This window comes from Arvicola amphibius, chromosome 3 (assembly GCF_903992535.2).
Source record: "Arvicola amphibius chromosome 3, mArvAmp1.2, whole genome shotgun sequence".
NCBI classification, from domain to species: Eukaryota; Metazoa; Chordata; class Mammalia; order Rodentia; family Cricetidae; genus Arvicola; species Arvicola amphibius.
The window spans coordinates 151,670,835-151,694,328 of record NC_052049.1 but is presented as its reverse complement, the minus strand read 5'-3'; the positions used below and the strand labels follow the sequence as shown (position 1 = coordinate 151,694,328).

At 42.1% G+C, this 23,494-nt stretch overlaps 1 protein-coding gene across 4 annotated transcripts in view; it reads left to right on the top strand.

Moving 5' to 3' along the window:
- Positions 1–6,444: 6,444 nt before the first annotated feature.
- The window catches only part of Elovl4 (ELOVL fatty acid elongase 4), a 41,299-nt gene continuing 24,249 nt past the window's right edge, over positions 6,445–23,494 (top strand). Inside the window, exons 1-5 of one of the 4 annotated variants that reach the window (XM_038322571.1) lie at positions 6,445–6,977; positions 7,406–7,536; positions 11,534–11,654; positions 15,355–15,463; positions 20,497–21,005. In XM_038322571.1, coding sequence (XP_038178499.1) covers positions 20,906–21,005 — 100 coding nt within the window. In that variant the 5' untranslated portion in view covers positions 6,445–6,977; positions 7,406–7,536; positions 11,534–11,654; positions 15,355–15,463; positions 20,497–20,905. Of the gene's footprint in view, positions 7,537–11,530; positions 11,655–15,354; positions 15,464–20,496; positions 21,006–21,195; positions 21,560–23,494 lie in introns of those variants that run through there. The other 3 variants (XM_038322573.1, XM_038322572.1, XM_038322569.2) reach the window with 3 other exon arrangements.

The window sequence follows — 23,494 nt, the reverse complement described above, 5'->3', positions numbered from 1 at the left end:
AGAGATGGAGGTGCGGGGTAGGGGCTGGCGGGGGGGGGGGGGACGAGAAAATCACGGGATCGATCTAAAGGAGGGAGTTTACATACTCTGGAGGCATGGGATGATGATGTGTCTGCCACAAACTGGGTTTGTGTCCAATTATGGTATCCTTTCAGGTGGGGTCTTTGGCTGTTAACTTCTGGGACAACCCGCCCATCACAGAGAATGTGGAACTGGGCTTTTTGGCTGTCTCCATTGGAGATTTTCTGAGAGGGTGGGTTTGGAGAGAGAGAGAAAAATGGGGGCTTTCACAGGAGTGAGCTGGAAGTCCCAGCCAAACAATTTATTTTGCATTGTTTCATCTGATTTCATGATAATTTTGAGGCTTGTTCACATAGGGTTGTGTGTGTTGATTGTCCACTCAGTTTTACTGCCAACATTATTCTACAATAAGACAGTTTGCTAATCCGTTTCCACAATTGTCCACACTTTGATTCTTTTCAGTTTGGGCTTGTTACATGTAAAGCTTCTAAGAGACCTCACATGCAAGCCTTGATATGGAGTATGGCTGACTTTCTTTGGAGCAAATACCTAGGAATAGAGAGGCTCCATCATATGGCAGGTATGTAATTTGTAATTTTGTTTCCCAAAGTTATTAGATTGTACATTCCTTCAGCCAGCCTTGCATGATACTTTCAATCTCACCATATCCACTCTACCACTAGGTGTGGTTAATCTTTTCAGTTTCAGCCATTGGGCTACATTTGTTCAGTATTTCTGAAAGCCCATGGAGATTTTCACACGTGTTCACATAGAAGAATGTGTGGCTTCTCCACAATACTGTTGGGTTTTTGTTTGTTTGTTTGTTTTTGTTTTTGTTTTGACATCTTCCTCTACTGCTCCTTGGGCCACACTGGGTCTGAAAGAGAACTCTACTCCTCTGTTGCCTCACTATCACTGAAACTCTGTTATGTCACAGGTTGTGTATGCATCTATAAAGTGATCATAGAATAGCCTTTAGTGCAAGATACAGGCCATCAAAATGTGGCCTCCATGAAACTTTGGAAAGGCAGTAGTAGCTAGATAGCCAGTTTGGGAAAGAAAATTCTTTAACAGAGACAAGGAGACTAAATCTGTACTGATGTCTGCAGAAGTGTCCTAGTACCCCTGGTGTAGGCAGGAGTTTATTATGTATATGTCTGTAGGCCAGAAGAGGGCACCAGACCCCATTACAGATGGTTGTGAGCCACCATGTGGTTGCTGGGAATTGAACTCAGAACCTTTGGAAGAGCAGGCAATGCTCTTAACCACTGAGCCATCTCTCCAGCCCCCGGCAGGAGTTTAGATATTCAATACAGAGGGCATGAAGAGCCGGCTTTGTGGAAAGCTCCCGAGTGGTGACACTTTACCTTTTCTCAAAGCCAGGTTAAGGAAGCTCATCTTCAGTGCTTGCAGAATGAGGCGGGCAGTGATGTTAAAGATGGGAAGGCGAATCAGATCGTATGTGTAACTTCTCAGCTCATGATGGATCCTTGCTTGCAATAGTTGGCCTTCCTAGGAAACGTAAAAGTGAAGCCATGCTCTTTAGGAAAATCTCCAAGTCTCTGCAAGATCTACCCCCTTTTCATTTCTGCAGTTGGGCTTTGAATATGTTGGTGAGCATTTGACCTCGGCTCTACATTCCTAGTCCAAGGGGACATTTTTCAATTCTGCAAACTATCTTTGCATTATTCTCCTCCTTCAGTAGCTTCCGGCTCATGGTCATCTTTGTTCCTTCAGCACAGTAGGACATTTCCTGGTCCAAGGGCCCTTCATTTTGTTTCAATTTCTGCCCGAATCCTCATCCATAGATCTTTATATATATTCAGGAGTTATCCTTAGTTCATTTTTTACATTCAAACGTTATTTTTTCTTCCTGAAAATATTAGTTTTTATTTAAAGTTATGTATATCTTTAGAAGGATTGCATCTGAGTGCCAGTGCTCACAATAGCATCATGTCTCCCCAAAGCTAGAGTTACAGGCCATTGTGAGCTTTCTCCCAACATGAATGCCTTCTAGCACCCTCAACCCCTGCCCTGTGTCATGCTTTTAATGAGACCTTGTGCAACTACAAGCCCTCCATGAAGCCCAATTCATAAAAACTCAGAGAGAGAAATTGGGGTTCAACCTGAAGGGCAGAAAAGCAAAACAACCAACTACTGGCTCTTACCACGACCTTCGTCTGAGAATGGGGGTCCTGCCTTCAGGAATTTCAGAATGAGATCGTGACTGAGAGCCGTCTCCTCCCATTCTATAATCCTCTCTAACTCTGGGATTAAAGGTGTGCACCACTAACGCCTGGTTTCTATGGCAACTAGTGTGGCTACTGGGATTAAAGGTGTGTCTTGTTGTTGCCTAGTCTATAAGGCTGGCCGGTGTGGCTGTTTTACTTTTCTGATGCTCAGGCAAGTTTTATTTATTAAAATACAAGTGAAATGGCACTATACCTCCATGATTTTCTTCCAGTTCTTCATCACATCCCTACGCTTATCCTTGCACAGATTTTTTTTTTAAAAAAATCACTATCAATAGTAATCTTGTTCATTTGCGTTTACTGTTTGTTCTCCCTAACCACATATACTTTGAGCATGAGATCCTTAGATCTGTACTTCTTCACTGATGTGCCCAACCCACCAAATGGCATCTAGTTTAAAAGAAATAGCTGTTACAAAATGTCCGACGGATGTGTGTTTATCCATGCTATACTCCAGATTATGACTTCTATAAGAACCAGAACAGTGTCTGGTTATTTTATTGCTTTGTCTGCACACAGAGAATATGTGCTGAATACAAATGAAAGTGACAGCGATGATGATGGTGGTGATGATGGTGGTGGTGATGATGATGGTGGTGGTGATGATGGTGGTGGTGATGGTGATGATGGTGGTGGTGATGATGATGGTGGTGGTGATGATGATGGTGGTGATGATGGTGGTGGTGGTGATGGTGCTGATGGTGGTGGTGATGATGATGGTGGTGGTGATGATGATGGTGGTGGTGATGGTGGTGATGATGGTGGTGGTGATGATGATGATGATGGTGGTGGTGATGATGGTGGTGATGATGATGATGATGATGATGGTGGTGGTGATGATGATGGTGGTGGTGATGATGGTGGTGATGGTGATGATGGTGATGATGATGGTGGTGATGATGATGGTGGTGATGATGGTGATGATGATGATGATGATGGTGATGATGATGATGATGATGGTGGTGGTGATGATGGTGGTGGTGGTGATGATGGTGGTGGTGATGGTGATGATGATGTGATGATGATGGTGGTGGTGATGATGATGGTGGTGGTGATGATGGTGGTGGTGATGGTGATGATGGTGGTGGTGATGGTGATGATGGTGGTGGTGATGGGTGATGATGGTGGTGGTGATGATGGTGGTGGTGATGATGGTGGTGGTGATGGTGTGATGGTGGTGGTGATGATGATGGTGGTGGTGGTGATGATGGTGGTGATGATGGTGGTGGATGGTGATGATGGTGGTGGTGGTGGTGATGATGATGGTGGTGGTGATGATGGTGATGGTGATGATGGTGGTGGTGATGATGATGATGGTGGTGGTGATGATGATGGTGGTGGTGATGATGATGATGGTGATGATGGTGGTGGTGGTGATGGTGGTGGTGGTGATGATGGTGGTGGTGGTGATGATGATGATGGTGGTGGTGGTGGTGGTGCTGATGGTGGTGGTGATGATGGTGGTGGTGATGGTGATGGTGGTGGTGATGATGGTGGTGGTGGTGGTGATGATGATGGTGGTGATGATGATGGTGGTGGTGATGATGGTAACAGTAGCTGCAAAGCGAGGGACACTGTAAAAACCTAATCAGGCTAGGTGGTTTTGACCAGATAGTAGTTAATGGCAGCGACTTCTTCTGTTTGTTGGGTCATGAACCTGCATCTAGCTTTGAGAGAACCAGGACAACACTAGCTTGTATTCACAGTCAAGATTACAAGAAAACCACCCAGATATCAGAGTGTGTTTTCCCTATCTCCCTGTCTGGTTTTTTGCTCCCAAGACTGTCACTCTCATTTTCAGGAAGCTTTCCACTTGTGATCAGGAACAAGTCTGGATTTAGCGATATGCCTGCCCTAGGGATACTCCTCCTCCTCCCAGAGCCACCGCTGCTCTCCGGTCACAGTCCCCTAAGCACCTCGTTCTTAATAAACTCCACTGCTTCTACACTAACTGCAAAGAACTTTTCTGCTCTCCACACATAGCTTCAAAGTTCACAGCATCTAAGTTTGGTGATCTGTAGCAGACTGGCAGCCATCAAAGGTAAGTGGAAATGCATTTGCCTGAACCAGTCTCCATGCTTGAATAATAAAGGAAGTCTAATCCGGGTCTGCACAACGAGAGTTTAAACCTGTCTGGACAGCAAACAAACTCATTGCTTGAGCTCTGGCCAATCACAGGCTGCCAATGCATTAGACCATGCCCATATGAAGAGCATGTTAATTGCAGCCAATCCGGTTGTTTCTGTTTGTCTCCACCTCTTCTTTTACTAGAAATATGATTAACGCGCATGGTATGGTGAGATATTCTGACCCATCTTTGGTCCAAAATGTTGTCCTGTTCCAGAATGTATTGCTTGTCCAATGCTTTATTAAGTTGAACTGGTTTGATTTTTTTCCATTTTAACACCTTACTGTCTCCTTTCTCCCCTTTTCAATCTAAACATTACATCTTTTCATGCACGTTGATGTTCTATGGAGCACTCAGTGATCGCCCTTGAAGCTCTTACATATCTCATTTACCCAGATCCTAGACTGAACTGGACTTTGAGTGAGAGCCAGTCGCAAAGCTCTTTTCGGGCCTCCTTTCCCCTCTGATGCATAAGGGTATGTGACTGAGGAGTTTGCAATTCCCTTCTCCCATTCTTAGAATGAGCTCCTTGGAGGAGACTCAATGGCCTCCCTTTAGTTAGAAATCTATCATAGAGTTTCATGATTTACCCAAAATGCTTACTAGCCCAACCAGGATACAAAGCTCATGCTGTTCCACATTCTCTTCGGGCCCCAGAAAAACAGCTGGTGTTACAGTTTCTCCAGACATGCTCAGACAGGTGGACCCCGTGGCAGCTTCAGCTCAGATCACAGCCAAGTCTGTGCTGTCCTGATGCACAAAAAAATCTTCACATGAGCTCAGTAATGACAAGCCTTGAAGTCCCAGAAAGCCACCCACACCCTCGGCGTTAAAGACAGTGTCTCCAGAAAGAAAATGACCTTTTGTTTCTTCTAGAAGGGGCCTGACAAAACTTGCTACTGGACTGTAAGAACCCAAATCCTTTCTTAAGTTGGCTAGAAAAAAAAATCACCAGTTTATTCTATTGTATTGTAGTCTGGAATTTCCTTCCTAAATAATAAAATGTGAATTTTTGGTGATAGGAGCAATTTCCTGTAATTTTTTTTCATTGTGTTGCTGCATTCCTTTCATTGCAAAGTTTCATGGGGGATTTATCTGCCCTATGCAAAGATGCAGCAAGGCACTCCATAGGGTACAGGACAGAAGTCACCCACATTAGCCTCTCCTATAACAACTCTGATTAGAGTTGGACTTGTACGTGGACACTCAGCACGGTGGCTGTCAGAGGCTCACTCACTCCTTGATTTACCTGACAGGGCAAGGATGTCAGGGAGTATCCTGCAGCTCGGCTAGTCAGAACCACAGATTCCTCTTGGGTGAGGATGCAGGCAACCAGGGAGCCTTTCTTCTTCTAAAAAAAAAAAAAAAAAAAAAAAAAAAAAACAGTCAGAATGAGACAAACTAAGAGGTCCCTTCCTCATCAATACCATAGAGGAGTAGAGGAGTGGATGTGGATGGAAGAAAAGCAGATGATGCTTTTACCAAGATAAATGGTACATGTTACAGTTGTCCTAGCAGCATACTCCCCTTATGAATAAACCTTCTGGTTTTTAAAAATCAAAAGAAAAAGGTAGAGTAATAAGAATGCGAAACCAAAGTATCCCTATATTATCAGAGTTTAAAGTCAATTTTTTAAAATCATACTGCAATGGTTTTGATATTTGATTTGGGTGATTTAAATTTGGGTCGCAGTCATTGGGAAATGAAGTATGTCTTACCAGAGAATCACATCAAACAACCCCAAGCAACGACTGTATCAGTAGAGTGGCGATCAGTCCCAGGTTTCTGAAGGAAACCTCGCAGAGGGCAACCGAAATGCCAGCGTTTTGTATTTTCTAACTGCCGTGTGGTGATCAACGTGCTTTACCATACACAGTCTCATCAGATCCTAACACTAGTTTCCAAAGGAGGCAGTTTAATTTTCTCTTTTTTTTTTTCAGATAAAAGACTGAAGTCTAGACCAGATTGAAGACTTGTCCTGGACTATTACCCCAAGAAAAAAACCAAACAGACAACTGCTTCTCGGTCCATTTTTATTTCTGTATTATTCAAACCTATACATTTGGTCACTGGAAATAGCTATCAGTGTCTAAAGATGGTTGATTTATGTGCAGATCCTTATTCATTTACATCCTTATTCATGTTGGACATACTGGTGCATGTCCCAGTACTAGTAAAATAATGTGTGAGCCAACCTAGCAGGCAAGTGAGCTGGCCACTTTCCTGCGGATCTCCAGGAGAACTCCTGTTGTTGTTCAGCTGGCACATGCTCCTCTTGAAGGACACCACTTCTACATACTCCACCCTTTGACCCAGTTTCTACCAAAAGTTGGCACCACGAGTATGGCATTGCACACACTGCAGAAGCTTTGCAGTGTCTGAAATCTGTCTCAGCAACTTTCAGACTATTTAATTCACCCTGGAAGAAGCAGGGATGGTGGAACACGCTTGCAAGGACGGTACCAAGTTCATTCTCTCTTTTCCACCCAGACTACACAGATTCATACAGACCTTCAGAGGCCATTGTGACTGCCTAGGACAGAACAGCAGGGGCCACTGCAGAGGCTTCAGGCAAGGTGACACTCCACTCGGAAGAGTGCTTAGCTGGGGGCTTTCTGGTAACTGGGTCCACTTTATGATTAAAAAAGGTAGCCCTCTGACATTTGTGACGTACACAAGAAGAGAACAAAGGGAACCCCACATTCCTCTTGTTTAAATATTTAAATGTCAGACTAAATACCTATAAAAAATATGTCCTTTCCTCCTACCAAAACTATACTGTTGAATAATAGTCAAATTGAAATGTTTGTTTAAAGTTATGGTTTCTACATTCTGATATTTAGCAAAACATAAGACGCATTCAAATGTTTTTATCTCTTTACACTTTAGACATTCTTGTAAATGAGCCAGTAATCTTTCAGAGGTTGATAACATCAAAGTACATAATTTATAAACATAATTTACAAATTACTTTTCTTCATAACTGTGTTCTTATTTTCATCAGAAAATTATCACCTATTAAGTTGCTATAATTAAGATTTTCACTGGGTCTGGTGGTTCATGCCTGTGATACCAGGACTTGGGAGACTGACACGGTAGATTTGCTGTGAGTTTGAGGCCAGCCTAAGTTTCATGGTGAGTAATAGTGGGTACGAAGTGAGACCCTCTCTCAAAAAAAAAAATGAAAATGAATGCAAAACAAAACAAGTATTTTTCACACAAGTTATGACTATTAACACAAATATATACCTTAAATATATTTTCAGAAAGTTAAATATGATGAAAATGACTTTACACTTAGATTCTAAAAGATAATTTTTCTTTAAAATGATCTATTAAAATGAAGAATCACACTCAAATTAATACAAATGAAAACTTTAGATAATTAAAATAAACTGTAGATAAAATTATCTAGAGTTAAAATTTTAACTTACTGTTCAAAGTACCTATATCTTTAAATCATACATTGGTGTTGTCAAATAAAATATAGTGCAAACCTTTGTAATAAGAGACTGTTCATTAGTTACCCAATCGCCCAGACCCAAATAATCACACAGAAACTATATTAATTACAACACTGTTTGACCAATAGTTCAAGCATATTCCTGACTAACTCTAATATCTTAAATTAACCTGTTTCTATTAATCTGTGTATCACCACAAGGCTGTGGCCTACTGGCTAGGTTCTGCTGAGCATCTTCTCCTTTGGCAGCTACACGGCATCTGGCAACTCCACCTGCTTTCTCTCTATATCGCCATTTGGATTTCCCACCTGGCTTTACTCTGCTAAGCCATTGGCAGAAACAGCTTCTTTATTTACCAATGGTAATAAAACATATTCACAGCATACAGAGGGGAATCCCACATATGCTCATTTTTTTCATATTTGATGTTAAAACTTTACCCATTCTTTGAAATTTAAAAGCATAATGCAATCACTGGAGAAATATTATTTCAACACATGATCAATATAAAGCGATGAAGTCTTTTATATTCTTTTTCACACTACCTTCAAAATTTTTTTTTAAAAACCAGTATAAGTGATCACATTGATCACACTCCCAGCAGGTGAGTTCTGTGTCAGATGTCCGACAGCCACATTTTCTCCACATGGCAACTATTCCTTGGCTGCTCATGTGGAACTGTTGCAAATAATGCATTCTTCGGTGAATCTGAATCCAGATCCATGAAGGAATCATTGATACATTGAATTGATACATGAAAACTGATACACTAAAAGAAGCAAGAAAATGAGTTCCCACTACTGGGAATGACTGAACAGAGGACCTCAACATGTTATTTTCTTTGTCTTTCCTCTTGCCCAGCCCCTTTCCACCACTCCAGTTCTCGAGTAGTATCCACTGTCCATGCCATCAGAAGCAGAATCCCCAGGCTCACAGATGTGGGTGCTTTTATTTAAAAAGACTTAAGGCAGGATTTTGAAAAAGTATTTCTTGGAACCGAAGTAGGGTTATCCATGAAAGTTCATATTTATTTTGTAATTATTTCAGGCCTTCTTGGTTATAAATGAGCACCAGGTAATGAATAGTGGAGATCAACGTGTATGCTAATTTATGGGCTGACATGTTTGTGTCAGTCACGGCCCTGGGTGGCACCTTCATAGGCATGAAGGAGGATCTGGATCAGGGTAGCCCCAAGATTAGCCAGATTTTCTAAGAGCACCTCAGGACAGGAAATGCCTGGAATGAGCCAGCCCTCTCAAGACTGTGCTAGGGAAAAGAAGATAGGCTGGACTTTGAATCTTTGCATGGCAGGAACAGTATTCCAAGAATGAAGTGAATGGCAGGGCAAGGTGGAAGAGCCTGCCCAGTTGGCCATCATTAGCAAGCTGATGATTTGGAATGCTCATATCCATTAACTACTGCTGACCCAGATTTTCCACAATGACCAAATACCTAAGTAAAGACACAAACTAATTCACCTTTCAGGCAATTCTTAATCGACAATTGTCATCTCTATTGAACATTAATTTATTGGGCGATGGTTCTCAGGACCACAGTACAAAGGTGGCTAGGACACTGTTGCTACTCAAATAACTTTTTATCTATCTATCTATCTATCTATCTATCTATCTATCTATCTATCTATCTATCTATTTCGAGACAGGGTTTCTCTGTAGCTTTGGAGCCTGTTCTGGAACTAGCTCTTGTAGACCAGGCTGGTCTTGATCATCAATAACTCTTACCTTAGTGCAGTAATTGACCTCAATGAGCCTTCTTTCTTTCCTTTGCTAGTAATTTCCTCTGAAATGTGAAATGTACTGCCCTCATCAGTGCTGGTGCAGACCAAGGCTGCTGTGGAAAGTGTTCTCCATTGTAACATTTTTGGGGGACATGAAAATTGCTGTGTAGCATTTCATGAGGTCTCCTTTAACAATCACTTGTTGAAGGAATTGTAGCTTCTCTATGAACTGTCTGAGTAGAATACATGGCATAGGAAGAAGAGAGAGAAGTACTTGTAAGCTAATTCTTAACTATATGTAATGGGAAAGAAAGATAAAATAATGCTGACCCTACATCCAATAAGAGATGTTCTTTAAAAGAATGAGAAAAGCAACTATCTAAGTTTGTTTACAATGTAAACATTGTAATCAAATCTGTACAATCATTTTATATCATTTTTGTTGGGGGTGGAGCTTCAACACACACAAAAAAACATATTGTAGGATACTTGTAACTTTTCCTCTTAGGAAAAAATAGGGTTTTTTTTTTTCTGTTTTTTTGAGACAGGGTTTCCCTGTGTAACAGTTTTAGCTGTCCTGGAACTAGCTCTTGTAGACCAGGCTGGCCTCAAATTCACAGGGATTCACCTGCCTCTGCCTCCCAAGTGCTGGGATTAAAGGCCTGCACTACTACTGCCTGGCCTAGAAATAGTTTTTAATGGCTATTTCTTTTTTGTACTTTTGAAGAACTTTTTAGAACAGTGGTCCTCAACCATTCTAATGCTGCCACCCTTTAATACAGTTCCTAATGTTGTGGTGACCTCCCAACCATAAAGTTATTTTTTTTCTTTTTTCTTTTTTTGGTTTTTCGAGACAGGGTTTCTCTGCAGCTTTTTTTTTTTTTTTTTTTTTTTTTTTTTTTTTTTTTTTTTTTTTTTTTTTTTTTAGAGCCTGTCCTGGAACTAGCTCTTGTAGACCAGGCTGGCCTCGAACTCACAGAGATCCGCCTGCCTCTGCCTCCCGAGTGCTGGGATTAAAGGCGTGCGCCACCACTGCCCGGCCATAAAGTTATTTTTATTGCTACTTCATTACTGTAATTTTGTTACTGTTATAAATCATAATGTAAATATCTGAGATGTAGGATATCTGATATGTGATCCACTGTGAAAGGCTTGTTCAAGCCCTGTCGTGACGCACAGGTTAAAATCATTTTTAGAACATTATATGTAGTTATTTAATTCAATTATTAATTACGAGATATGGTTGTGTCTTGAGACATTTCTAATTTCCATGTAAACTTATGGTGGAGAACTATTTCAGTAGTAAAAACAAATGCCATTCTTTAAATAAACTTAAATATTCATCCCACACAACTGTGTAAAGTAGATATGGCGGGGATTATCTTTGTTTATCAGATGGAGAGACTAAATCTATTGACTTGCCTGTTCCCACACATACTAGGGCCAGAGATAGAACCCAAGTCTCTCCCGACTGCTGGTGAAGGATACTTTCCACTGTAATACAGAAGTGTCCTACCTGCTGCTCAGGAAACCTGTGATCTTTGCAATATGTTTTAAAGTAGAATCCCATGTGTTAAAACAGCGTGTTGTAAGCATGCTTCTAGCTAGGACTCTATAACATGAACTCAAAATGTGTGACTTTCCCTTATTTATTCTCGGTCAGAAATGAGGAAGTAAATGCACACCACCAGAAAGAAACTTGCTGAGAGTACGCAATTTTGTGGTCCAACATTAATTCACTCATCATTTCTTATTGGGAAGTGGCTTAAATTATTCTGCACAAAAATATTTCTAGTAATGTAGGGAATGTGACTGGATCTATTTTTTTTTGCAATAAGATTTTGCAAATGTGTTGAATTTCCAGTTCTGCTAGACAAGCCTGACTGTTGATACTTGATTTTATTTTTCAACAAAATGATTCTCTCAGTAGATAATGAAGGCATGATATTCCTTCTACTTCGGCTTCAAATTGATACCTAGAAAAATGTTCGTGACGGGGTGTGAACTACGTCATTGTTAAACCACTGCAACTTAATTCTACATATCTTATGGTAAGGACAACACAAGTAATAAGAATTTGCTTTTCTTTCTCCAAAGAATATTCCTTAGCCCAGATAGGTCATTGAGTGATATCAATTACTTCATAGAGAAGAAAAAGCTGTAGAAGGCAGTCACGTGGTAGAGCTGGTGTTTGGAAAGCGGTTTGTAGCATTTAGGATGGGACTGGCTTGATCTGGTCGCCCTCGCGTAGAGAACAGAGATTCATCATAGGAATCCAAGCAGCGATGGTGGGCTGTTATGGAGTAGAGGAATATAGAGACACAGACATATACTGAAGGTATAGCTACACCGAATGATGAGTCAGGATAGCAGGGGCGTGTTGGAGCAGCGTCTCCTTAGCTCATAGGTGCCAATCCTTCCAGATCTACATTCACTGATGAAATTGCTGCTGGGCTTAGTTGCAGAGAGAGTATTTAATCATAAAAACCAAAAGAAAGAAAGAAAGAAAGAAAGAAAGAAAGAAAGAAAGAAAGAAAGAAAGAAAGAAAGAAAGAAGGAAAGGAAAGGAAGCAGCAAATGAGGCCTCTGAACCCTCATATTTCCGGGCCCATCTATGGCAGCAAAAGTTAAAAAAAATATATAAATATAAATATAAACCATTTCAGACATGGTTTGGGTTACGTGGAGTCCTCCTTCTGTGCCCGCATGCTCAGTTCTTCCAATTCTTTCCCTTAAACTCAGCTCAAACCTTTCTCTTCTCCACATCTACAGCTGCTGTTTGCAGCCTAATTATCTCTTCCTTATACCACTCTAAAGGTTCATGATTTCCCTGTTGAGAGTATTGACCACTGAAGTGCATCTTTCAAACATCAAATCAAGGATGTTTTCTAAAATAGATACTAAGTACTGTTGTGTTTATTATCTTTTATACCAGTTATATACAGAAAAGGCCCACACACCTCAGCATGATTTCCCAAAGTCTTCATCCTCGGTTCTACCATCTGATACTCCTGCCTTGGTCTTATGACATGGCAGTCTTCCAACACGTCTTATTCTATGTACAATGTTGTTGAGATAAGCAGAAATTCTATTTCTCACTTTAAGCTTGTTTTGTTTTTAAAGAACATCTTGTATTTATTTGCTGATCATTTTTAATGTACATACATAATGTGTCTTGATCATATCTAACTTTTACTTTCCCTTGCCAAAGATTGACTCTTAAAATGTCACTACTGTGTGAAATGTTATCCTACCCTATGACAGTTAGTTCTGACTGTTAACTTGATCTAGACTCTCCTGGGATGAGAGGCTCAATGAAGGTCTAGCTGCAGTTGGCATGTGAGCGTATCTGTGGGGGATTGTCTTAATTACATTTATTGATGGGGAAATTTTAACGTGAATAAAATACCCACCCCCTCCTTTTGGATTTTGGAAACAGGGTTTTGCTGTGTAGCATAGGCTGTTCTGGAACTAGCTCTGTAGACCAAGTTGGCCTCGAACTCATAGAGATCTCCTTGCCTCTGCCTCCTGAGTGCGGGTATTAAAGGTGTGGATCACCACTGCCTGGCTATGTTGGGATATTTTAATCATGCCAACAGAAATGAAACTGGGACACACACCTAACTAATCACAAGAACCTTTGTTTTGGAAAGTCATGCATGATTGCTCTGTCCCCACAATGGCTACCTTGTGAGTTCTAACCTCTGCCCTCTTGGCCATAAGTTATACTTAGTGCTTTATATTAAAATGTTACTCATCTTTCTCTCAAAGAATACTTAGGAGAAAGGCAGCCTGGCACACACTACAAACCAGCATACACAGAAACTCAGTTGGATGTTTATTTAATGATCTATTAGTTAATATTTATTCATGACATATATTTTATTTATTACATTTTCCAATAAACGGGAATATCTTCTGTCAAAATTGGGAGGTTCTTTTTTTGTTTTGTTTTGTTTTTGTTTCAAGCCATCATTCCTCAAGTCTCATCTCATCAATAGTGTTTTTGAGGCTAATGTTACCTAATTCATTATGGTTGCTTCATTTATTTAATGTTACAGGCTTGGGCAGTAGAACTAACTATTTTTATGAGGTCAAAGAGCAAGCTAAGAGTCATTTCCCATCAATACTTACCCTTTATTATGGTCACTCTTGCTTATCTGAAACATACTGTCAGTTCTTTGAGGATTCTGGGTTATTCACAGCCAGTTTTAAATAAAAGTGTTAACAGGTATAAATTCTAGTAGCAATGAAATGCCAGTAGCAGAATTTCTTGAGAACTCACACTACTTCTTATGGTGGACTTCATCTAAGCATCTCAGTGTGCTAATTCTACAGATGATATTAGTAAATCTACATTAAAATATATGGTAGATGTTTCCTCAGAATAAATTCCCAGACTCAAAATTACTTCAAAGTGTCATATTTTGGCTTCTTATTTATTATTTAAAAATATTTTTTTTTACTTAGAGCAGTTTAAGATTTATGTAGAATTTTTGAAGATAGAACAAGGTATCAATATACCAAATCTTCAGGTCCCCTTATTATCAAGTATGACAACTTTGTCACAATTACTGAAAAATATAGAGCCTATATTTCAAGATTTACTTGGTTTTCCATAATGATCGGCTATAATTTGCTTTTCTTTTGCTATCATAAAACACTGACTAAAAAGAACAAGGAAAGAAAAAGGTTATTTCATCATATTATTTACATCACAATCCACCACTGAGGGAAGTTGGGGCAGGAACTCAAGGCAGGAACCTGGAGGCAGGAACTGGGTCAGAGACCACGGAGAAACATTGCTTACTGGCTTACTTTTCATGGCTTGCTCAATTGGCTTTCTTATACACCCCAGCCCCACTTGCCCAGGGGTGGCACCACCTACAGTGGTTTGGGCCCTCCCACATCCATCAGTAATAAAGAAAATATACCAAAGGCATGCCCATGGGCCACTCTGATGAAGGCAATTCCTCAATTTAGGATCCTTCTCCCCAGGGGACTCAAGTTTGTGCCAAATTGACAAAAACTAGCCAGAACAACTGACCCCAATTTGATACAGTATATTTTGGTTATACTCTTTCCCCTCCCACAACTTCTCCAAGATCCTCCCTTACCTACCCAACTGAATTCAAACACAAATTCATCACTATTAAAACATAACCTGTTCTTTCTTGTTTATCTAAAAGATCTCATGTTAATCAACAATATAGAGCTTAGCATGGCTTAAAAAGTCCCACAATCCTTACAATATTCAAAGTCTCTAACTGTGGCTTCCTGTAAAATAAAAATTAAAAAGCAAGTAAAATAATCCTTTTCTCTGAAAAGGAAGGCCATGGAGACATAGGAGGACTCACAGTTAGGCATAACCAGTTAGTAGAAATGCTAACTCCAGATCTTGTGGCAGGGTAGAAGTCCCTGAAATGGGCCTGGGAAGCCTTTGGTGAAGGTGCTGCTTCCATTGTGATGGAAATCTCAGCTTATTGGTGACAATAGGACTCTGGGACAAACGAGGACAGGTGTGGAGTGGAGCCAGACTGAGCCTCGGAGTCAAGCTGTATGCTGCAGATGGCAGAGAGAGACCAGTTCCCTGTGTTGTGGAATAAGCTGCAATTGGAACTGTTGCTCTCATGATTAGAGCTTTGAGGAGCAGGACCAAGAGGCTAGTTCATTTTACCACATCAGAGCAACAGTTCGTATCAACATTCTTATCATGGTTGTAATAGTCATCTTTTTCTTTCATCTGATTAGATTATCCACTGTCAGATTACCTATTTCTTATTTCAGTCCTGCACTGCTGGGGAAGACATCACTATGTGTAGAACACACTTATGGGTATCATGAAGTGGATATCTTGAAGGTAGGCTATGAACAAAAATTATTTGGAGGTTTTGCTGCAAAGGTAATTATTTTTCAGGGCCATAAAAGTCAGGGCATCATCCATACTAAGCATGGACTCTATCCTTGAGCTAAATCTCCAGTCCCACATAACAAATGCATCTATGCATAATCATTAATATCTGTATTAATCCCCAAATAAGTTTGTGCTTTATGCCAAATTCTAATCTAGTGTCACATGGCTATTCTAGCCTGTTTCTATATAAAGCCTTAGTCTTTTAAAAATGTCGTTTTTTTTGAGAATTTCATACCTTATAATTTGATCATACCCTTTCCCCTCCTCCAACTTCTCCCAGATCATCTCTTCCCTATCCAACTTAATGTTCTTTTTCTTTTTTTTTTCTTTTTGGTTTTTCGAGACAGGGTTTCTCTGTAGCTTTAGAGGCTCTCTTGGAACTAGCTCTTGTAGACCAGGTAGGTTGGCCTCGAACTCACAGAGATCCACCTGCCTCTGCCTCCCAAGTGCTGGGATTAAAGGCGTGTGCCACCACCACCTGGCCAACTTAATGTTCTTTATCCCTCTAACAAAACAAAAAGAACCAAATCAAACACACACACATAGAAGCATGGAGTGCAATATGTGTTGACCAATTACTCCTGAGCATGGGGTCTACCTTGGAGTGTGGTTGATATGCCTAGTGTCACTTCATTGACATAAACTGATTTTCTCTCTCCCATAAGCTATTAAATAGTTTCTTGGCTAAGGGTGGGGCTTTGTGCTCACTTTCCCTCTTTCATTGTAGGGATTTTCTCTGACTTGAACTTGTTCATGTTTTGAACCTGTGCATGCTTTGTGTATGCAGTCATGGTCTCTGTGAGTTCATGTGTACATTTTCCCTGTTGGGTCTGGAAAACGCTATTTTCTTGAAGTTGTCCACTTCCTCTGGCTCTTCCGATATTTTAATTTCCTATTCTATATAAATTCCTGAGTCTTGAGGGAAAAGGAATGCTAAAGACATCCAATTTCAGGCTGAGTGCTCACTCTCTGAACGTTGTTCAGTTGTGGGTCTTGGTGTTAATTATCATCTACTGCACACAGAAGTGTTTCTGATGAAGGTTCAGCAACACATGGATGTATGAATAGAGCAATATATCATCAAGAGTGGTTTTATTGGTGCGTTCACTGAGTGGAAAAATTATATTAGGTATTCCCTAGGGTCCTTGACCTATGTAGTCTCAGGCTCCTGACCTCATTAACATTGTCAGGTATGAGTCCTACTTTATGGAGGACTTTGATGTCCAATAAAGAAGTTATTGGTTACCACAATAACACTTGTGCCATCATTGCATCAATGGACATATCTTTCAGGCAGGTGCTATTATAGCTCACAGGGTTCATAGCCGACTAAGAGTGAGGATTACTGTTCTCCTCCAGAATCATGAGTAGCATCTTCTAGCACTATGAATGCTAGCCAGCAGAGGTGGACATGAATCTATCCGTTGAATGCTAGCTTAATTTCTTCATGTCCTATTACTCAAGAATGTGTTGTCTTCAGTAATAGGGTCTTACCATCAGCTTGTGGAGGCTGATGATGGCAAAGCCATTTTGCCTTAGTCTTATTGATTTATTTCGGTCAGCAAATTATACTCTGACCCCACCCATTGAGTTTTTTTCTGAAATACGGAAGACAAGGAGTTAGGCATGAGGCAACCAAGAAAGATTATATATTGATGACTATGTCTCCTGGTTAGATAAGAAACTAGATGTGGGCCAGGCAGTGGCACACACCTTTAATGGCAGTACTCAGGAGGCAGAGGCAGGCAGATCTCTGAGTTTGAGACCAGCCTAGTCTACAGAGTGAGTTCCATGACAGCCAGGACTACACAGAGAAACTCTGTCTTGAAAAACAAAATTAATAAATAAGAAAATAAGTACATAAGTAAGTTAGATGTGTGGGAATTAAAGGAAATTCCAGGTGGATCTAGAGAGACATGTCTACTGACAGAATGCCTCACTCTGGCTAAATATCCTTGAATCTGCAATTAGGTTCTTTCTTATATATTAAAAATGAAGGTACCAGGGAGCTTTCCAAATTGACATACATGGACACTAATGAAGAGTCTGTACCTCTAAAAGACCCCAACCTTTAAAATATTATTTACATTGTTGTTTTGACATCCCTACCCCATTATGGCATTTCAAGAGAATTGTGGGAAGAATTACCCTTAAAGGTAACACTCCACCATGATTTGGGATGGTCATATTATCCAGTAAATATAATAACCACTTCAGAAATATTCATACAGAGTACTTCTTAAAATTCCACAATGCACTTGAGGTCAGCCTGCTCTAGTTGTTGTATGAGTGTACTATTCTCTTTGGCCCGCTTTTGCCAAGAAACTCCTGTTGAAATTGTCTGTCTTCTCTGAATTCTTTGTTTTAAGAAGAACCAGGGGAACCTGGCTTTATAGCATTTCTAAGTATTTTGTGCATAACTACATTCTTTTGCGGAAGTCTGTATTTACTTATTTACCTAGGAAAGGGCATTTTGTCTGTTTGCTGAACATGGTGATTGCAAGCAAAATCACTACAGATACCTGTGTGAAGGATACACACACTCTTATTTAGCTGACTTTCCATTCATTTGAATATCTGAAGGTGCGCTATCACATGCATTCTGGATTCAATGGTTTTCACAGAAACGGTGTTTGTAATTTAATACAAACCTACCACTAAGGCCGTGGGAGTTAGTCAGTCACCAGAAAGCTACCTTTCTCCAGATTGCTCTCCTTTTTTTTTTTTTTTTTTTTTTTTTGGTTTTTCGAGACAGGGTTTCTCTGCAGCTTTTTTAGAGCCTGTCCTGGACCTAGCTCTTGTAGACCAGGCTGGCCTCAAACTCACAGAGATCCGCCTGCCTCTGCCTCCCGAGTGCTGGGATTAAAGGCGTGCGCCACCACCGCCCGGCGATTGCTCTCCTTTGTGTGCTTTGCTGTCCAGAGTCAGGATGCTTGGGCACATAAATGTATTTCTTGCTCAAGTGAAATTCAGTTTCGCCTGAGAATAAATAAATTTTAAAAAGAGCTGTGTGCTCTTGTTGGATTTAGAAAATTTGCTCACATCTAACCAAACCAAGTCAAAACAAACAAACAAAAAGCCAATCTCGAACTGCTGCCCTCCAGACAGTCCTAGACCCAGAAGGCCTCCAAGGGATTTGAGATAGAGGGAAGAGCCACAGAGCCACGTGCAGGTTTGTGGATAAACAGACATCTTTAAGTTGGAGAGTTGCTAGGTCTAACCAGATCCAACTAAAAGCAACTGCCCCACCCTTTGATTAGATTTTTTTCAATACATACATCCCAGCTCATTGCTCTTAATCTGCCTTCTGTACATCCCTAGGCATGGGCACAATTCTGCCAATTTCTTCGCCATCTTGTAACAAGGACAATTTATTCCAGTTTCCAATGTTGTGATCTTCGTTTCCTTCGGAGGTACCATCAACACAGCCTGTATAACCTATATGTCCATCAGCATTCTGCTATTGACCACTTAGGTAATCTTAGGCAGTCATTCTTCCCCAAGATCTCTCTTCTGCATCACACCATTCTAAACGTTCATAGGAAGCCTAGGTTTTATAGCTAATCCTTGAAACTCTTCCGGTCTCTATCCATCACCTTACTCCTAATCCATGTCCATATTCCCAGGTATCTGCAATAGCCACAGCCCCACTTCTCATTATTTTATCTTAGTCTGTTTCATGTTGCTACAAAGGAGTGCCAAAGACTAAGTGACTAACAGAGAACACAGATTTATTTCTTACAGTTCTGAAAACTACGACACTGAGGATCAAGGTCCTAGATCTAGTGAGGGTTTTCCCCCTGTCACCCCACAGGAAAAAAAAAAAAGTAGACAGCAAGTATTTATTGTGAGGGGCCAAATGTGCAGTTTCATGAAGATGGAGCCTTCATGACCTACACAGTTCCCTGTAGGCCTCTTCTTTCTACCTTGCTGTATTGGTGATTAAGTTCCAACACATGAACTTTGTGGGATCTATCCAAACCACAGCAGCAGGCTTTGGTTCTGGACAATCATTGGAATTTGTAAACTGCTTGTGAATTAAAGAGTGGACTATAATCTTTTATGGAAAGTAGTGGAGACATCCCAAGACCCTGTTTCTTCTTTGTATGCTTGAACAGTTTATAAGTATAAATAAAAAAATGACTATGGTCTCAAATAAGGCAGACCAAGTGATAAAGTATGAGGCCATTTCTAAGTTAACATTGATCATGACTTGTCTAGGATTTCCTTATGTGACAAGCGCCCCCTAGTGAATAAGGAGCTTAAATTGGCCTCCAAAGCAGAAGAGGGGCACCAATGAAATACTTGAGTCGAGCTGCTTTGACAACTTCACATGATATTAAATAAGCAAAGATGGAGAGGTTTTGTGAGGTGAGAGTAGGAATCTGTTCTCCTTAAAAAACATCCAAGACTCCAAGACAATGGAGAGGTAGCAATCAATATTATAAGCGAAGGGAAAACTAACTCACACTTAGGTTACCAAAGGAAATGAGACTTGATTAGAATATTTTAGATCATAACTAGGAATTGGGACTTGAGAAATTTTTCAGAGAAGCTTCAGTTTGCCAAATTAAAAAATCATACCACATGGCTCTGGTGGCCCGAGTTCTAGAATAATTCAGTTACTTTTAATTCCCGCTTTCTCCCTGAAGCTCTTTGTTCTTGACTCCCATTATGCTCTGAAAGTGGTGTGAGTTATGATTTTGTCACCATAAATATTTATGACTTGCCGTGTAGAGCACCGAGTTAGCACTCACGGAGCACGCGCTCACGCTGACAGTGTCAGGCCATTCGACACGGTGGCCTTTAAAACAAGCAACTCTAAATCAGCAGGCGGAGAGAAACTGAAACAAAAGGAGGTGGGACGTCTGAATAAGGAGCAGAGGAAATTGTTACTGGACCATTCACAAACATTTTGCTTTATGTCGGAAACTATGAAATTTATATACTGTCATTTTGTTCTTGTCGTTTTCTCGCAGGTGTGGCCTCTTCTATTGCTTCCCATCTCATCTGAACTTTTTTTTTTCCCCCAAAATGAAAAAAATCAGTTGGCCCTCTTCTCTCGAGTCAATTGCCTTTGTCTCCTCAGCAACATCCTTTCAAATCCACCAAGCCGACTTTTCAACCTATTCTTACGGCTCCCTCTTCTCTGAACTACCAGAAGCCTAATTCGGCACAACCACATGGCTTTGATCGGTCCGTGTTTCAGTACATGCAGGAGTTTAACAATATGCTAATGTATTTATGGGATGACCACGGACTACCGCCATAGCCGCTGCATGAGACAAATGGCATTCCTTTAGAGTGAAACCACCTGCATTTCCTTGTCTGGATGACAAGCACGTGCCAAAGGCGAAGACAGCAAAAGCACAAGTGAAATAGAGGTGAATGACAGGCAGGAACCAGAAACGCCTCGCCTACACATGTTTGTCCACAAACTCCCCTTCTTTTCGGTCCACTTTCCCACGATGCATCCGGCAGAGCAGAGGTAACCGTGGGCAGGCGGGCAGGGAAGGAGGACACAGGCGCGGGGAGGTGGACTGGGTACGAGGTATCCCCCTCTGGCGATCTCGTTGACCGGGGGGTAGGCCTTAGTGCGCCTGCGCAGACCGGCCACCACTCGCGACCGCAGCATCCCCGCGCCCGGGGCGAGAGGAGGCGCTGCCCCGCCCCGCGCGGCCACGTGATGCGGGCGAGGGGATTGGAGCTGCTGCAGCGCGCCGCGACAGAGAGGAGCAGCGCTGGGCGCTCGCGGCGGGTCCTCCTCCTCCTCCGCCCTCCGGCTTCTTGTCGCCGCTGCTCACCGCTGCTCGTCGTCCGCATCCCCAGCCGCGGCTCCGGGAGGAGGAGGAGACGCCGCTGCCAGCAGGGTCCCCGCCGCAGCTGCCCACTATCCCTAGGGGCCTCTCTTCTCGCCGCGGCTTGCACCTCTTCGCGCCACGATGGGGCTGATGGACTCAGAGCCCGGCAGCGTCCTGAACGCGATGTCCACTGCGTTCAACGACACCGTGGAGTTCTACCGCTGGACGTGGTCCATAGCAGGTACAGGCAAAGGGCCTCACCCATCCCTGATGGGTGCTCTGCGCACTGCCCACGACGCAGACGCTAGTCCCCGGCCTCAGCGCCAGGCAAGGCCCTGCGCCCCGCACCCGGCGCCCTGAGGCTGTTGGGACGCCCGGGTCCTCGCAGACGCGGCGCGGGCGCCGCGGTTGTGCACTGGTTAATCGGATGCGAACGTTAAGGCGTCTTCCTCCCTCCCCCCACACTCCCATCTCATCAGCTTCGCGGATGCAGGAGCTGATTTATCAGATGCTGCATGTGCAGCCAAGGAACCACCGCGCCCTGACGCCCGCATTTCCCGAGCTCGCCTCATACTTCTCTTACGTACTGACACTCCTTGTAGAAAGAGAGGCCTGGAACGGGAGGAGGGCTCCGATTGTTCTTGTCTCTGCTACTTCAGCTTCCTTGAAGGCGTTGGCAAAATGCTCGTATCTTCTTCCATTTAGTTAACCTCTCTGTAGTATAATTTCGACTGAAATGCAAAATAGCATTATTTAGCTCCCCAAAGGACGTTAGTTTTTGTGACTTTCTAGTAGCAAATCTCTTAGGCGACTGAGGGTGCTGGCTTTGCGCAGTGCAGTGCCATCAGGAGGACGGGGAGGAAGGCAGTCTTTGGGAAGGGGGTCTCCGCAGCAGCACCTAGAGGTTGGCCCAGAAGTCTGCATAAGTACAGCGTACTGAAATTAGCGAACTTTCCCCTTAGCTGTTCAGTTGGAGGGGTAGGACAGTCATTTGGGTGACTTAGGTAGTTTTCCTAGGAGAAGTGATTGTCACAGAAATGGTCACGTGTTACCATTTCTTCATTTGCTTTTAGAAGTTTTCAAAATCTTAAACGTCAAGTTTAAAGGATTCTCGGAATGGTTTTATGATGTAAATTTTTGTTGTCCGTTTGCAGTGTGACTTTGTATCCAAGCAGATTAGGATGTTAGCAATATAGGTTATGACAGCTGTCTTCAGAAATGAAGTTTCTTTTGTCGCTTTTGTGTTTGTTGCTAAGGCAAATGACAGTGTGTTATAGCATGGATACAGTATGACATCTGAGGTACGTGCATGTGGTAGACAAAATGCTTGCTGGAATTGTTTCTGTATGAGACAATCGATTTTTTTCCCGTGTGTGTGATGTGGAGGCTTCACTGACTTGTTTAGAAAAGCGTGATACTTAGCAGAAGATCACAAACTTGATGCTAGAAGAGGAGGTGACTTAAAGGCAGTTGCAATGGGGCATTTCTTTCTTGAGTTTTTCCTTAATGCTGTCACACTGATACGTGCAATACCTGGGGAAGGAGCACCCTTCCCTTCATCTCCTTGATACTGTTCTGAGCATTGCGTCAGAGCATCCCCTTACACAACTGTGCAGAGCTAAACCTCAGACATGCTTGCTGGCAGGTGGCAACGTGGTTGAGGTCCTCCAGCCGCCTTGCACCCAGAGCCACGCCTAGGAGTTCTCAGTCCTGTCTCTCAGCTCCTTCCCATCCTGGAGCCTTCTCATCTCTCAAGGCTCAGAAAGAGAAGTTGAGAGCAAAGCTGGAGTATGGCTTCCCACAGTGGTTCATTCTGTTTGAATGAGTCTGTGAGAAAGACCCGGGGTGGGGTTGGCAGTGCTGTGTGTCCACTCAAGTGAAAGCTGGCTCCTACGCTTTGAAGGACCTATGAAACAATACACTTTCATGGGTCAAGCTTGAGAAATGAGTAGACACAGGGACACTCAAGTGACCTCTTACTAGCAGCTCAGTGGGAAGATATTCGTCCATGCTCTTGACTATCCACTTACGAAACCTGAGACTCCCTCCTTGCTTCTGTAACGAGCTGCCCAGTGCAGGCAGAGGTGCTTCTGGGCATACGGAGGACCATTATTCAGGGTTTTGTTTGTTTGCTTGCTTGCCTTTTGCTTTCACATCTGGATCTCCTGTGCTTCCC